Raw genomic sequence first — 16,579 nt, 5'->3', positions numbered from 1 at the left:
ACCTGCTCACTAGTACTTACGACCACGGCACACACAGCGATCTTCCACTACAGTAGCACCTCGCGTCGGCTATTTTGAATGGCATTCGACTTACGTCCAATCTGATTTATGACCGGTTGGTCAGAACCGATCCCGGTCATAAGTCGGATGTTACTTGTAGACATATTTTTAGTACATTTACCCCATATTGCCACTTTTATACTTCCGCTCCATCTGCCCCTCCCATCCCACGTTGTGAAAGGAAGCAGAATACATTCAGAGTTTCCGCTACATAAAAACAAGCCTGGCGCACTGCCACAGCTTAAATGAGTGCTGCCACACCTTCAAATAATGATCTCTTTTTAAAGATGAAATTTCATGTGACCAAGCATATCAAAACAAAGTGGAAACATTGGAACAATGGATAATAAATTCCTTGTTACTCTATCGGTTCTTGACTAGCTGTGTTCCCGTTCCATGTTTTGTTTTTTCGGTAATTTCCAAACAATCCTGGTGGAAACTCTGGCATTTTATCTACATGCTTTAGTCACAACAGTAATTGAAGCTTGGGTTAATAAATATAGTCTGCAAGCAAGCAAGTTTTGATGTTTGATGATAGGCTTTACCAGAGAGGTACACTGTTTCAGTTTGAGGAGACACACAGAAATGTTCATTTTGCGTATTTTCAGCATACCATCAACACTATGCAAACTGCTGTTCTTTCTGTGTACACCACCCTCTACATTACATTCCTCACACTTACAACATTAAATATGTTGTTGTGGCCCAGGCCTTCATGATTATGACACAAAAACTGGCACCTTCAGTTTGTCATTGTTAATAAAAGGTAACACAATGCAGCTGTGTTATAAAGTGGTCATACAGGTTTTGTGTCTCCAAGTGAGTTTCTATTTGGTGGGGCTCAAATGTCTTTCTAACAGAAAAAGGGGACTGACTCCTGCTCTAAGCCAAATTCAAGTATTATTCATTCTCGCTCCACATTTTAGCAGAACATGTTGGTGAATGTGAAAAATAACAACACCTTGTCTGTGTCTTTGTTCTAAAGCAAAGACCTTTTTATGGTGTCTTGGCGAGAGACAGAGAGAGAGAGAGCGAGACAATACTGCTTTGTTAAAAGGCATCAGATGGCAAACACTGAGGCAACTCTCAATCTATCGACGTTTCGTTCAAACTAATCTTGTGTAAAACTGCTCCACTTTCCTTATTTGACTGTTAGGGTTCGTTCGCCGTGTAATGACTTGTGCGATTCCTTGGAAAGACATCTGTAAGATGATGTAATTCCAACGAGTCTGGTGTGTTTAAGTCATTGGGCTAGAATATGGGTTAATCCGAGAGATCAATCAAACGGGTTTAAAAGTGAATCTTCATGCGCATGCAAGCAAGGAACCAGCGTCTAATCCCACTGGCATACGTTGCCCTTCACTAGGAATCTTTTCAGCCATCGACCCCCAGTATTTCTGACTTTGCGACATCCCTAATTTATTAGCCAACTGTCCGAGCCTGGACCAGCCACAGAAGACTGCGAGCTTAATTTATCCCCTGACCCTTTTTTCACACCATAGCCGCGTAAGGTCCAAAGAGTTTTAAGTATTTTCTTCAGTAATTATCCCTAAATCCTTGCATTAACCAGCGAATGAAATGGTCCTACAGCAAAGTTTCATTCTCTTTAAAATTCTGCAGTTAATTGGCAGAGTGGATTCTCTCAGGGTTTTATTAGAAGGAATCCAGCCTGGTCAGCTGGTACAAGTTTGGGAGTTAATTACTTAAGCAACTGCACTGGCTCTGTTGCCAAACCTAAATTTAAAGCATAGCCAATAGAGCAGAGTGAAAAACATTCAAAACAATGCCTGGTGGGAAGATCCCAAGTTAAAGAGCGTAAAATTTCATATTAATTCTGGGCAAACTGGACAGCAGAGGAAAAAAACAGGAAATCCGTGGCATGAATGACCACCATTTGCAGCAATAAAAGCAATGCAATGTCCTCGATAGAACAGATAAGTCTCTGAATAATGCCATGAGCACTGCATTCCACTGTCGCAGCAAAGCAGTCTCCAGTTCCCCGAGGCTTTTGATAGGTAGGTGATCAGATAGACGTTGCTGTGGTAATCCCACAAGTGTTCAACATATGATAAATTGGGCGACAACGCTGGTCGTGGAAGAAGAAGAATGATATAAACATAAGACTGAGAGGAAATGTGCAGCATGTGCTCGAGCTAGCGTTGCCCGGTCTATGCCAATATCCTTAACTTTGCACGATTGGTGATCGGGTAATTCCTGTTTTGGAAACCGATCCTATCCATCCATTTTAGCAATGCAGGGACCAAGTTTAAAGTTAAAACGAGTAGCTTATTGAAGAGCACAGACGTGCAAAACACACGTGCAACACAACCGCACAGCTTCACATTGAGTAAGTTGTGGAGGGACCTTGGTCAAATCTAAATTTTGAACTTGCCAACCCTGCTGATACAGCATTTGAAGCTGGTATAGCCATTGCTACAGCCAGTTGAAGCACAGAAATGAAAAGCGCAGAGCTTGTGGAACTCATGGTAATGGACTACATGACCAGACTCTTTTTAGTTGAGGAGCAAGTAATGCTGCTATAACATGAAGAGCCTCAGATACTTGTCTGACACACGTTATTTGTTTTGTTGTGTTGTTACTGCCTCACTACTTAATTCTTAAATGCAAAATACTGCTGTATTCAAAGATATTGTTTTTCAATGAAACAACTTTCAACTATTGAAGGTGTATGCAGTAAAATATGTAGCAGCTAAAATTGTTATTGGCTGGTCGAGCTTTCCAAAAATCGGTGATCTGTGACTAGTTGGAGAACTGCTATCTCTAGCTTGAGCATTGCGTTGATGAGGTGTAAGGAATATTTGAGTCTGGAGAAGGACAGGAACAATCTTGACCTGAAGAAAGATGTCAAGGTAAATGCTAACAAGAAAACTTCATGTAATGATCCAATTATTCAATGTAAAACGTACAAAGAAAATTGAGCTCAAAGAAATTTACATCAAGGCTAACACTGTCTGCAATTCATGTCCAGCTGGACGAGTTAAAGTGCAAGAACATGGATAACATGACAAAAGTGAGTAGCAACTATTCTCCCATCTAGTGTTGAGTGCATCTATTGCGATCAACTCTTGTGCTCCATGTAGTTCAAAGAACATATAGCAGCTGTCACACAGTCGTGTGCGGCTGGGGACGACTGTCTCTGACACTCGGACCCTCAACATTGGGTCTCCTCAGGGCTGTGTTCTCTCTCCATGGCTCTTCTCCCTGTACACTAACTGCTGCACCTCCAGCCACGAGTCCGTGAAGCTGATCAAGTTTGCGGACGACACCACCATCATCAGGCTCATCTCAGATGGAGATGAGTCGGCTTACAGGAGGGAGGTGGAGCGGCTGGTGTCCTGGTGCAGCAACAACAACCTGGAGCTCAACGCTCAGAAGACAGTGGAGATGGTCATAGACTTCAGGAGAGTAACAGCTCCTCTGTCCCCTCTCATGTTGGCTGGTTTATCCATTCCTATTGTCGACTCCTTCTGCTTCCTGGGAACCACCATCACTGAGGACCTCAAATGGGAGCCAACCATCAGGTCCTTCATCAGGAAGGCCCAGCAGATAATGTTCTTTCTGAGGCAGCTACGAAAACTACGACTGCCGACAAAGTTGGTGGAGTTCTACACGGCCATCATCGAGTTCATCCTCACCTCCTCTATCACCGTCTGGTACAACAGTGCCACCTCCAGGGACAAGAGCAGACTGCAGCGCATCGTACGTTCTGCTGAGAAGGTGATCGGTTGCAGCCTGCCACCTCTTCATGACCTGTATGCCTCTAGGACCCAGAGACGTGCAGGTCGGATCAGAGCCGACCCTTCTCACCCTGGACATAGACTGTTTGTTCCTCTTCCCTCTGGCAGGAGGCTACGGTCCACCCAGACCAGAACCTCCCGTCACAGGAACAGCTTCTTTCCCTCGGCCGTCAGACTGTTAAATTCATGAACAGCCTTGTTGTAATGTTATTCTATTTATTTTATTTTATTTGTTTTTTTGTTGCACTTTATTCCAAGGCACTGTCCTAGTCAGTGGGCTCCCCACTGACCATGGCAATAAATTTGATTCTGATTCTGATTCAGCTACAATAGCCTTCATGTTTCAAGGAAGTGATGCAACGTATAGCCTGGATATGTTCACAGCAGTTTTGACAGAAAAGTTTGAATAAACTCTGAATCAAAGCACGCGTTTTGGAAAGCCAACGTCAAAGTAGCCCATATCACTTCACTGATCGAGGATTGATTTTGAGTTTTGACATTTTACGTTCACAACATGCTTTAAACAAAAGATATGATTCATCATTGACACAACTGTGTGTTGCGCTGGGGCTAGCTTATGTATATCAAAGCAACAGGCAAATGTCGATCATCTTAATTTGGTGTTCATTGAATGTTTTCTAACATCTCATATTCATCGTCTCCAGCTCTTTTCATTATCCCTCACTGGGCAATGTATTCATGATGGTGGAGTCCGAGCGAACAGGCAAACTAGGCTAAGTTTGTAAGCGGGAAAGAGAGATTTTAAATTTACCCATTGTGAGTTGTAATAAAATATTGATATTTGCCATCATTTTATTGATTATTTTTTGTCACTGAGATCGCATCAATATATTGCAATATAAATTCCCCCACACCTAATTTCCAAACACCTTCACTTACGAAGGTATAGAGAAAATAAGAACACTTTTATACCCCGCATCCGAATGCAGTTTATGTTCTTCAAGTAATGTGCGCAAGTTTTGTTCCATGTGTTCCATAATGTCTTAGGAGTTGGAAGCAATGTTTCTGACGTTAATATTCCATCTCCATATAGACTCAATAACTATATATCAAACTTGCTGGAGGTGCATCTTCATGCAAGTTCAGCTCTTCCTACAAAAACATCGCCTTTTTGTGATCAAGTGATCATTTTTATGTCTCATAATAATGTCAGAATTCTCAGCCCATTTCATATTCTGTGACGCTCTTGGAAAATTGCATACATGCAGAGACATAAATCATGATGAATCGGTTGTTAAACCCCAGCCTAACCCTTCCTGACCCTAATATGAGATGACCAACTGGAACAAGACGAGGGCCTCAGTCAGGCCAAGTGACATGCGTGCATGTATGAATCTGGGTACATTTATAGGCGGGGGCTACAGTAGATGTTAGCATACCAACTGAAGAATACCAGAAGAACAACAATGAGTGATCTACTGTGACTGACAGACTGACTCACAGAATTGTTCAAATGTATAAAAGAAAGAAAGAAAATTCGCTATTTTCAATAGAACCATGAAACCTAACTTTCTTTACTACTTTTAGTTGGAAGGAATGGATCCCATTCAGTTTGTTACTTGGATTATGGGAATGACAGTTCTTCTACCACAGCTTCTAGGGAGCATAAAAATGGAAAAAAAAAAAGAAAAAAAGGGAAATTTTCAAAAGCAATGCTAAGCATATTTCCAAATTAAGTCGTCAGTTGCATCATGTGAGTGCTTGTGAGAAATAGGACTTTTTTTAGTTTAGGAGAACGCACATACACACATTTACTGACAGTGTCTTCGCATTGGAAAACTTGGATCGTAGCAGATAATAAAAGTCCTGAAAATCTTAAATGACGATTACAGACGTGGCACATTCAGATGGAAATGGTCGACAAGCTTAATTCAAGTGTAGTTTTACTTTGAAAAAATAGGGGAATTTAGTTTGTCTTCACGTCAAACTCCAGTCGACTACTACTTCAGCCTCATTCTTTTTCCAATCTCTAAATGTACTGTGAATGAAGCTGAATAGGAGATACTTCAGGAATCACATAATTCAAGTCTCTTGTGCCTCGCATGTGCGTAGTGATATATATATATATTTTCTTAACTTTCAGATCCATGACTCAGTTTGTAGCTTTTGAGATTTTGACTTTCTCCCTCCTACTCATGCTGGCAGATGGGTAGGGGGAGCTGTCATGCTTTGACTGGATGGCATGGACGACACAAGGACGCAGCATGTTGTATACATTTGCACATGCAAATTTCCAATTGCCTGAGCATCCTTGCAGAGACGAGCGCCTGTCATTTCTTCTGCTACTTTTATCGCATGTCTAGAGTCGTGCTCCGGTTTCACTACCACCAAGTGCAGAGTTCAAAGGCTCCACCTGGTTGAAGTGTTCAATGACTAGGTCAAATGGGACTGGGAGGGGTCCTGGCTGCCCCCTTCCACCCACCCAACTGTTCAGCTGAAGGAAGGGACAGCTGCTCACAGAGTCAGCCCTGCAGAGCGGCGAGTGTGAGCCTGAGCTCCTCTCAGTGCACAAGGATCTCAGCAATGTCTCCATTAGAGCCTGCTGAGGACGCGCTGGCAACAAATATAGCCCAATTAACGTCACAACACAGGCCACACCCTTAAATCCCCTCCTGGCTGCTGCGTGTGGACCAATCATAAAGGTCAGGGTCTTGTTCCCTGTGACCCTCTCGCACACCACTCCCAATCTGGGTGATAATCTGTAATGAGTCTGACATGCAGGTTACAAACAACAAGGGGTTTAAGACCCATGTTGTTACCCTCCAGGATTTAGTGAAAGTAAAGGCGTCGTGACAGCAAATGAGGTTGCCGACCTTTTGGGTGGCAACACATTTGTTCCCTTTCTAAAAAATATAGGTCAACTTGTGTACCGTCAAACACAATTCATCAATGAGGGTGCCGATCCTACGGGTGCCCGCAGCACTCATTTCCCCTCCTCTTATTTTAAATACACATGATGTACACAAACAAACGTTTGGACTTTTAGCTGAGCACTTTTTTTAGAACTCCTATTTATCTTACATCTGAACGTCAGCAGGAACCTCAGTTAATCATGAGAGCAACCTCAGGCAGAAGCTTGACATCAAAGTAGAAATATGACCTCAATAAGTAAAAGGAAAATTTATGAGAACTTGCTATTTGAGGTCCACTATTAGCGTTTCGTCAGGCGCTTGCGTAAGTGAACGACTAAATATTGCAGCTCGTATATCGCCCTGGCTGTGCGACACATTAAAATGACATCAGCCACTCTCTCATTCATGATCCCACTTAAAAGGCAAGGACGCTCTCCTCTCACACCTCAGCGGCCAGCCAAACCATGACCACTGGTTTCCACAACACAAACACACCACAGTCTTTCTGGCCCTCGCTGGCCATTTCTACGGCTTAGTGATAGGACATGCTTGGATGAGTCCCATTCTCCATCAGTTTGTCACTAACTATTTTGTGTTGCCTTTGGGCAAAGGCCCAAGGTTAGTTGGCTCATAGACCTAAATATATGGACAGACAGAAAGGCAGGTCACACACCATGAGAACAGATCAAAGACAAGTGAGCAACGGTGGTAAAAGTTCTCAAAATGCGGTCAACAACGTTGTTCTCCAGTTGTGACCCTTTAATCAGTTGACACAATATATGTAGTCTTGTTGATGACAATAAAACATGGCTAAATGCATTTTTCTGCGAAGTACAGGGGAAAATATGGATAACTAAGAGTATAGTTGCTCGGGAAGCTTGAGAGTTTAAAGTTTCCCTGAAAGTAAGACGAGGTTAGACAAATGTAATATAGACCAAAATGGCCTGTGCTGTATCCCTATTGTTGTCATTCTCCTAAGACAGAAGAGAACATATAAAAATAAAATGTGTACCTCATCTGTAATTTTGAATCCAAAATATAACAGAGCCATTGACTCATTTTCCCTGAGGAATGAGCTCCTTGTCATCTGCGGTGCCCGTGTTATTTTATTTGTGTTGTTTTACATGATGAGTCTGTAAGCGACGGACCTAGTAAGCAGCCACAGAGCTCCACTGCGCTAACATGCTGCAGTAGCAGCTGCAGCTTTATTTATAAAACAAAATAAATTGGTGGTGATTCAACAGAAACATATACTGTGTCCATTGACACATATCTATTGACATGTTACATTCACCCTAAGCATGACATCATTCATGACAGAGAGATTGAAAAGGAGCAGGTTGAGGAATTGTTCTTTTTTCAGCCCCAGCTTTGAATTATTTTTTCCTGAATAGTAGCCATATGTTACTGCATGTCAGACTTTTTGTTCTCTTTGTTTTGCCTTCTCTTAGATGTCGATTAATGTCTTGTCCTTGTGTGTCTGTGTTATGTTCAGTTTCTCCTGATCCTTCAAGTCTTTACCTTTCTCCAGTGAACATGCTATCCAGCTCTCTGTATCAACAAATACTTTGTATATCATCATATTGCTAAATCCTAGAATGGGGAAACCATTTGTTTGCCTGTCCGGACTTGGAAAATGATGCCTCATATCATACAGTACCAATGAATTATTGCCATTGTGGTGGAGAAATAATCCTCTGAGCACATAATGCTGCTGGACCTAAATCCAGGTAACAACTTTTTTGGGCAGGCAGTGTATGAATATGATGGACTGGTGACCTGCACAGGCAGCTCTTGCCACCATATCGCTTCAGCCCACTTCATATTATTAGATCCAAATGATATATCAAGTAATCAATAACATTGTATTACTTCTGTTATAGCCAAACTACCTATTATTTGCAAAATGTGAGAAAAGATTTCTCAAGTCTCTCTTCAGTTGTTGAAGACTGAGGATCTGTGCTGCAACTGCATGGTTTCCTGGTGCTGACTCAAAAAACACAGCATAAATTGTACATTTTCAACACTGGCAGCTAATAAAGAACCCATTCATTTCCTCAACAAGGAGCATTTAAGGACACCATGACTAGCACTTCTATTAGGTTTCAACATGAATATATGCCACAAACAAGTAATCTAATCTACTTCAACTGCACTGAAAGTATTTTCTTCCCAGATTCCTCAGCATATGAAACTGACATTTTTTTGTTGCCTTTTGAGTCATTAAAAGAGCCAAGAGATTCCATGCAGAAAAAGTGATGGAAGCAATGCTCAGCTTTGTGCCAGTTTGGACAAGGCCCACAATTGTGGTCGGTTTCCTCTGCACCAAAAGTCTCCCATTACGAGCTCTGTTACATTTGTGCCTCAACAATCGGCAAGCAACAAGTTTTTTTTGTTTTTTTTTTAACAGTAACCTCGATTTTAATAATACTTAACATGTCAAGTTCACCATTATCCCAGAGGTTGCAGAAACATGCTATTTAAGTCCATAAATGTAACACACTATGCACCAACATAAAAGTGTTCAGAAACAGCAATTCTTCAAAAAGTAAGATACTGCAGGGCTTTTAGCTTTTATCCATTGAAAAAAAACCCCCAAAAACATTTGTACATTTGCGCTCTCTTCCTTGGTTTCAGCCTCACATACTAAAGCATGATCTGCAATGACTCAGCAAATTAAAAGTGCATTGGATGATATAAGGAGTTTGATTTAAAGTCCTGTGCACTTTAATATATTGAACAGCATCACATACTGTATGTACACTATTGTGTGTCCCGAGTAACCAGGGATCTTTAGAGATAAGAATAACAAGAAAGCATTGATGTTGTTATGTTGGTGACCAATGACATTGTAATGAATTGTTTGGGAGTTTGAGCGCACAGACACGAATGGTCACTGGAAAGTTTTCATTGGATGGAAAAGGACGCAGGTGTCAGGGGAGATGCGTTGGACCATTGAGACGGTGAGAGATGGGCCACAGTTGACAAACTGGGTGGACGATTCTGAGAGGTGTGTAAAGAACTGGACAGACTTTGTATTTCAGGGCAGCATACAGCAATGTGTTCTGTGCGCCACTGCACAATATTGATGTCTGAAATACATGATACGTTTCTTGTTGGGGAACATGATGGTAAACTCTGAAGGTCAAATGAAGGTCAACAAGGCTACAAAGCTTTATGAAATAACAAGAGTCGAAGCTGATCTGGTCAATCCGTCAGAGAGCATGAGTTGAATTGGTTTGTGTTCCAAGAGGAAGTATGTTGTGTGACATGTCTTACCAGGCTGATAGAAGTTGGGGGAAAGCTCTCTAGCAACCGCCCTTGCAATTTCAGAGTCATGCACAGCAGAGAGAGCCGCCTGGTCTGCAGCCTCACTTTTTGTTCTGGCATGTGCCGTCCTGAGGAGAGAGGAGGAGAATAGAAACACATGAATAAACATTGACTCATACCAGATAAGAGAATGTTCAATCATGTTCACTGAGGCACAAGGAATGTCATGGTTTTAAGGTTAAATATTTCCAACATAACTCCTAATCCTTGACTTCTCTGTTCTCCCTTTGCATGCTTTTTGAAGCACTGCATCCCCCTTAAACACAAGATATCTTCTCATTCGTCTAGCTCAAATCCCACATTTCCAGCTGGAGCCTGGCCATCCATGTCAAGGCAAGCATTTAATCTGGATTCCTGTGCTGCTGTTGGACCGCAACGGAGAGATGTCCACCAGCGTGAAAACAAAAAACACAGATCATTTCACCGTCGTCTTCATAAAATGTTTGGAAAGGTATGCTTATCATGGTGTGCAGCAAATGTTCTTTTTAGTTTCTTTCTAGCTTCCATTTTTTAAAACTGTAAACCACTTCAGCTTCCACAGTATTTACGTCTAAAAGTCTCAGAAAATGGATTTTTACTTCTCATGATGGACCAAAGTGCAACTGTTTCTTTTTTTATTCCATCCTTTATTTTTTATTGTTTACTTTTGAATTCTTTTATTTTGCAAACGCAGGATATCAAGATAACTACAGCGTATTACACATAATGCCAAATGTATAACACAGAACAAGACCATTGAATTTTAAAAAAGTTAAATTGAATCATCAACACAAGGTACTTGCTTAATTCAAAACCTCTCGCCTAGTTCCTTCGAAGGGTTCACAGAGGTTGGAGGATATCTGGCTACATCGAGCGAGCGACTGGAGACGCGGGTCAGGTCGCCAGGGCTCTTACAGACAGACCATTCACAAGCAAACACAGTCAGTTTGTGGGACGAAACCAGAGTGCCCCAAGAAATACATTTAAGCACGATAGTGTGCGTCTCAGCACCATCTTAGCTGAATAATAAAATGAGCATTTATTTACCTGCCTACGGAATCACATTGAGCTAAACATAAATGTCATGAAAACAGAGGAACTAATCCAAAAGTAATAGGTATGAAAACAGTGCCTGCATCTAAAGCCATGACGTGATGGATGCTTGCATCAGCACCACGGATGCTGTAGAACCAAAAGGCAGAAGAGTAATACGGTTTTGGATCATAGAGAGCTTAGCATAAGCACTGGGAGGTATTATGGAAGCGTACCATGGTTAGACAGAGAGAAGCCGAGGGTGACCTGTTTAACAAATCCCTCTATGCTAAACCATGAGTTACTACGTGTACACATGAAAACACACAAACAGTGACGGCCAGACCTCCATTAGGTTCCATCAGTTTCAATTATGTAACTGCATATTAACACAATCCATCACAGTAACACGTGAATTGCACGGAAGCAACACTTTCCTTTACTACGCATGGCCTCATCCACCTTTTCAGCTTGAAATGCCCCATGTTTGGTTGCTGCTATATAACCTTGCCGAATGTCCTCCTTCACACTGCCCTTGCTCTGACAAGTTCAGACACAAACTTATTAAAATGCATGAGGAACCACGGAGAATGAGGCATCGTTTCCACTCCCAAAATAAGTCACAGCATCAACCGGAGACAAAGGACACACTGACAGTGATGTTGTCGACTGTCGGAAAAAAAAGTCACACTTGGTTTCTTTGTGTACCAGGGTTGTAAGTGAAAAGAAAGTACATTAATGGAGCATTGTACCATCCTGTACCCTAGTTTTACACCAAGCGCTGGGAAATGACAAAAATTACAGAAGAATGAGAAAACAAAAATCAAGTTTCTCAGTGAAATGTCTTGTAAAAATGGTTTCAAACCTTCATAAATACAAAGGGCAGACTAGAAGGTAGAGAAATCCAGTTGAGTGAAAGAAAAACAAACAACCCAACAGAGAGCTTAACAATCACAGAGATATAAAAAAAGTCTGACTGTTTATTGCAGATTTATGAGTCAGAGATTTATCAAAAAATTCTCATCTGAAATTCCCAAAACAAACCTGGAAGAAAAGTTTTTTTTTTTTTTTTTGTTTCGCAAGCCACACATTCTACTGGGAAACAGCTTAACAACTTAAGGTGCCTGCAGAAGTTTTCATGCCACCGATGGTGAGAGAGCTCTGGCTCCTTTCGGTCTGAACAATGTGTTGGCAGTCATTTACAGTAAGCTATGCGGATGGTGTCACGCTAAGAACCAATCAGATGGTTTCTAATACAGAGCATGTCAGAGTGACTTTAAAGCCTTTCAGTTGCATCACTCCGCAAGCCAGCTGACTCGACTCCACGTTCCTGCACTTGGCACAAATGCGAACACAAGAACAAATGGGTCTATTTCTGAAATGTGTGAATGTGCAGCCAAGTGAAAGGAGACATGAACATGTCATGAATGTTTACAGCGTGGTCATGACATGTCCTTAGGATCTCAACAGGCCTGTTTAGGTAGAGAGGCCTGTCAGGGCCGAATACAGGAAGCCACTGTGCCGAGACAGGATGTCTGGATGTGGGAGGTGACAGGCGGCAAGTGGAGGGAGTGGAAGTGTGATAGTGGGATAACAGGAGCGACAAATGCAAGGTGAGAAAACATGGGCATGTGGAGGAGAAAGACAAGGGTTCATTTTTTTTCCAGATGAATTGTATTTGAGTAACATTGGATTTTCAGTCTCATCTCTTCTTTCATATTTTTAAGGAAGGACTTTTAATCTTCAAAATTATTTGAAAAATAACTGCATTCAAGTTATCACAATATAAAAAGTTGTCTTTACGAGACTGTTTTTAGACCACAAAACACTGGACCTTCTGTTATATGCTGAATTCTAGCACCAAATTGGTTAAGAAACAAACAAAAACTCCACAGTTTGTCTTATGTTTGACAAAGGCAACTATGTTTGTTGACTACTAACACCACAGCTGTAATGCAAATATTATTGTAATGCTATATTGCTAATAATTAAGTAGATTCAGGTCATATATGCTTTATGATTTTATAAATAAATGTACCATAAATATCGGTCCTCCCGTGTCAGATAGACCATCCGTCTACACAAAACCAGGAACAGACACTGAAAAGTTGGGTCCCTGAGCTACAGATTTGAAAACACTGTTTTTTTGCACAAACAACTTTTTAAAGATGATGATGTCATTGCCCTGCAGCTCTGTTGTGCCCATGTAGTTGGAGTGACACAATTCATAGTCGACATTCCCTAAAGTCTTTGTTGATTTGTAGTCGCTGCTCACCGTCTCACTGTATGTTTTTGTGTAGCGATTAGGGCTGAGTGTTGGCCGGGATCTTATGACACGATATGCATCCTGATACAGGGCTGACAATACGATACATTGCCATATATTGTGATACTGTAAGTTCAGCAATATATGGTTCGGTAATAAGAGTCATCATTTTAAAGGGGAAATCAGATAATGCAGTACAATTTAATGTGAATAATATTATAATATTGTGAATAATATAATTGCTAAAAAAACGTTATTAAATATCTTACAAACACAGGAGCATATCCAAGTATTTATGTATTAAATATTAATATTGTCATCTTCATATTAGATTCGATAAGATTAATAATGGCCATCTAATGTAATGTAATAAACTTGGAAGACAATATCACACAATCAAGTGTTGCAACATTTCAGCAAAAATATCAATATAATATATTGCAATGGGGTATTGCAATATTTGGGCATATCGATACTTTCTTACATGACTAATAGCCATTGAGAATTAGAGAAAAATAAATGGCCTTAAGTAACATTTTGGCAATACATAGCTTTGCCACTCCAAGCCTATTCTGACATGTGACTTGACTCATCTGTCAGACGCAACTAGAGGATGATGCTGTTCTGAACATTGGCTTTTTTTTGAGCAAACAAAACAAAAGTGACCGTGTTTCAGAATAGCTTTGTTTGTTGATGATCCTTCCAAACAAATTCAGGCATTTGAATTTAGCAAACACACACATGCAAATACCTGCGTCCCACACACAGGTCTGACAGAGGAGGACAAGCATTGCTAGACATCCCAGCAGTTCCTTTTTTGAACTGGGATATCATTTTGAAAGGAAATCGAATAGATGCTTTGATGTGACATGCTACTGTGAGACTTTCTTTCTCTCTGTGTAATGCACTGGTGTCTAAGATCCAGTGAGGGTGAGACATTAAAAGGAGGCACTGAAGACAAGTGCAGCAACAGGTCTTTCCAATTATGCTCAACAGGAGGTGAAGCTGACAGTACTACTACAAAAACAAGCTCTACACATGCTGTCAAACATTGTCGGTTGGATAATGGCAAAATTTAGTTCAACTAAATCGTGACAAAAATAATTCACTTCAAAGATTGTAGTGATTTGTAAGAGTTATAGAACAGAATGGATCACGTCTCCTATGGTTTACAGGTCACTGACTTCAGGAATGTATTGCTACAGATAGAATTGTTTGGTGACTGGAAGACCTCACTGGATAGGAACGCATTGGAAACATACACCTGATGTGGTGAGTATGATGTGTTGCCTGAAAAGGAGAGGTTTCAGTATCCAGACATTCTTGTCTGCAAGTGTGGGGATTGTAGGACGAGTGAACACCTATGGAAGAGAGAATTGTCTGTATCTCTAGATCATTTTCTTCCTTCCCTCAACAGCTACAGAACTGAGCAGTAAAATCACAAGATAGGATCAGAGATTACCCAAATAGAAGCTCTCAAGTGGGTGGCCTGAACTGAGTGAGGAGGTTTGGCATCAAATGAGAAGGTTTGAGTGGATAACCCATCTCTATCAGACTTGGAAATATCTTTGGGGGTCTCAGTCAAAGATGGCTGACGTGGCTCGAGAGCAGGGGCCTTGATGAGTTTCTGTGGGTGGAGGACAGTGAGAGGGGACTCATGATTGGAGGCCCATATTGGCCCACAAGGACAGCAGAATACAACCACTACACATCAGGTCTTTCGTCTGTTGAAGCACATTTTGATTTGAAGTTGGATATTCACGCAACTAAGGTACTCTAGAAGGCTGATGTGTGCGTGACACTGAGATGCAAAAGTCCATCTGATGATATTTAACATGTGACACTTAGGGAGTGAGAACTATTAGGATTTTTCTGCGACAGAATAATGGCAACCTGGTCCGCAAGCCTTGCTTCTGGCAACCAGAGGGTGGATGGAACCAGGCGCTGGAAGTACTTCCACATTTCGCCCTGGAGTTAATTTTAACTTTTAGGGTAAAATCTCGTATTGCCTCAGTGACCAGTTGCAAAACCGGCCCGTAACAAATGATTAGATTTCATTTTCAGTTTCAGTGCAACTGGCTATGGGAAAACATAAACAAATTGATGAGGAGAAGCCAAGGAGGCGTGGCTTAGGGGAGGAATCAGAGCAAAGGGGATGAACTTTAGAATTGAAAGTGTAACTAGTACAAACTGTTTTTCAAGATGACCTACCCCGCCTATCTTGCCTGAACGCAACATAATAATTTATGACAATAAATGTCTATCAAACTCAAATGCTACATGCGTCCACTCACTGCAATGAGAAGACATGAGCGAAGTCATGCTGTGCAGCCATGGAGGCCTGGCTTCTGAAGAAGGATTGGACTGTTTTTTTAGCTCACCTACCCAACTTTTCATTTGCAATGGGGTAAGTTAGGTTCCTATTTCATTTTAAGGCAATGACCTTGGCTTCTCAAATAAATCAGAATCTTAATGTTCGGCACAACCATCTAAAGGTACGCTGTACACAATGCTTTTACTGCATGATTAGAGGAGTATTACTGTTTTAAAGTTTACCCGTGTTTGACAGCAGTATTCTCTGCCACACCTTGAACCACATATTACGATTCAAATCACTGTATTCATAATTTTCAAATACCGTGGGGCAGCAAGACAGGACACAACTTCTCACAGAGACCGCAACAGCCTCATTAGAGGTGAAATTATTTACGTGGCCCATGAGTCTGTAAGTGATGCGCTCCCCAGGCTATGGCCTATTTGAGGACTCCCCCTTATGCTGACACAGATCTACTCTGTTTTTGCCTCTTGTCGCCCTCCCCACCCCCAACCCTCTTAAGTCCAGGCTGGGTAAATGGAATGCTGACGGGTGCAGCCTATAGTGGGACAGAATATCAGTCTTGACCTTGTCTTCTGTAAAAATCAACACTCAACGGTCTGAACTCCATCCATCAATTTCATCACTTGAGCTGAGATCCAAAATCGAATTAAATATACAGGGAATTCAATTTGGTTGCTGCATCCAAAGGGGCAAATAAAATGTCTCACAGCCAAAAAAAAGTATCACGTCAGCACAATTTCTATCCAGACTTGCCGATGAATTCATGTATTAATTCAGGCTTACCCGAGCATGACTGACATTATTAGAGAAGAAATGTTTCCCTAATCCTTCTCTTTTGCTCGGTATTAGGGAAACAAACAAGTAGCTAACTGTCCTTCAAAGGGGAGTTGTCTCTCACACAAAACTACTTACGAGTGAGAATAAATGGATTGCATTATTATTA

The 16,579-nt window shown here is 41.3% G+C and overlaps 1 protein-coding gene across 2 annotated transcripts in view; it reads right to left on the bottom strand.

Moving 5' to 3' along the window:
- The window catches only part of LOC128756177 (junctophilin-1-like), a 34,149-nt gene that overhangs the window by 4,134 nt on the left and 13,436 nt on the right, over positions 1 to 16,579 (bottom strand). For both annotated transcript variants that reach the window (XM_053860466.1, XM_053860465.1), the window contains one exon: positions 9,971 to 10,089. In XM_053860466.1, coding sequence (XP_053716441.1) covers positions 9,971 to 10,089 — 119 coding nt within the window. The remainder of the gene's footprint in view (positions 1 to 9,970; positions 10,090 to 16,579) is intronic.

Source organism: Synchiropus splendidus, chromosome 3, assembly GCF_027744825.2.
Source record: "Synchiropus splendidus isolate RoL2022-P1 chromosome 3, RoL_Sspl_1.0, whole genome shotgun sequence".
Classification (NCBI taxonomy): Eukaryota; Metazoa; Chordata; class Actinopteri; order Syngnathiformes; family Callionymidae; genus Synchiropus; species Synchiropus splendidus.
The sequence above is the reverse complement of the archived record's forward strand: the minus strand, read 5'-3'. Positions and strand labels throughout refer to the sequence as shown.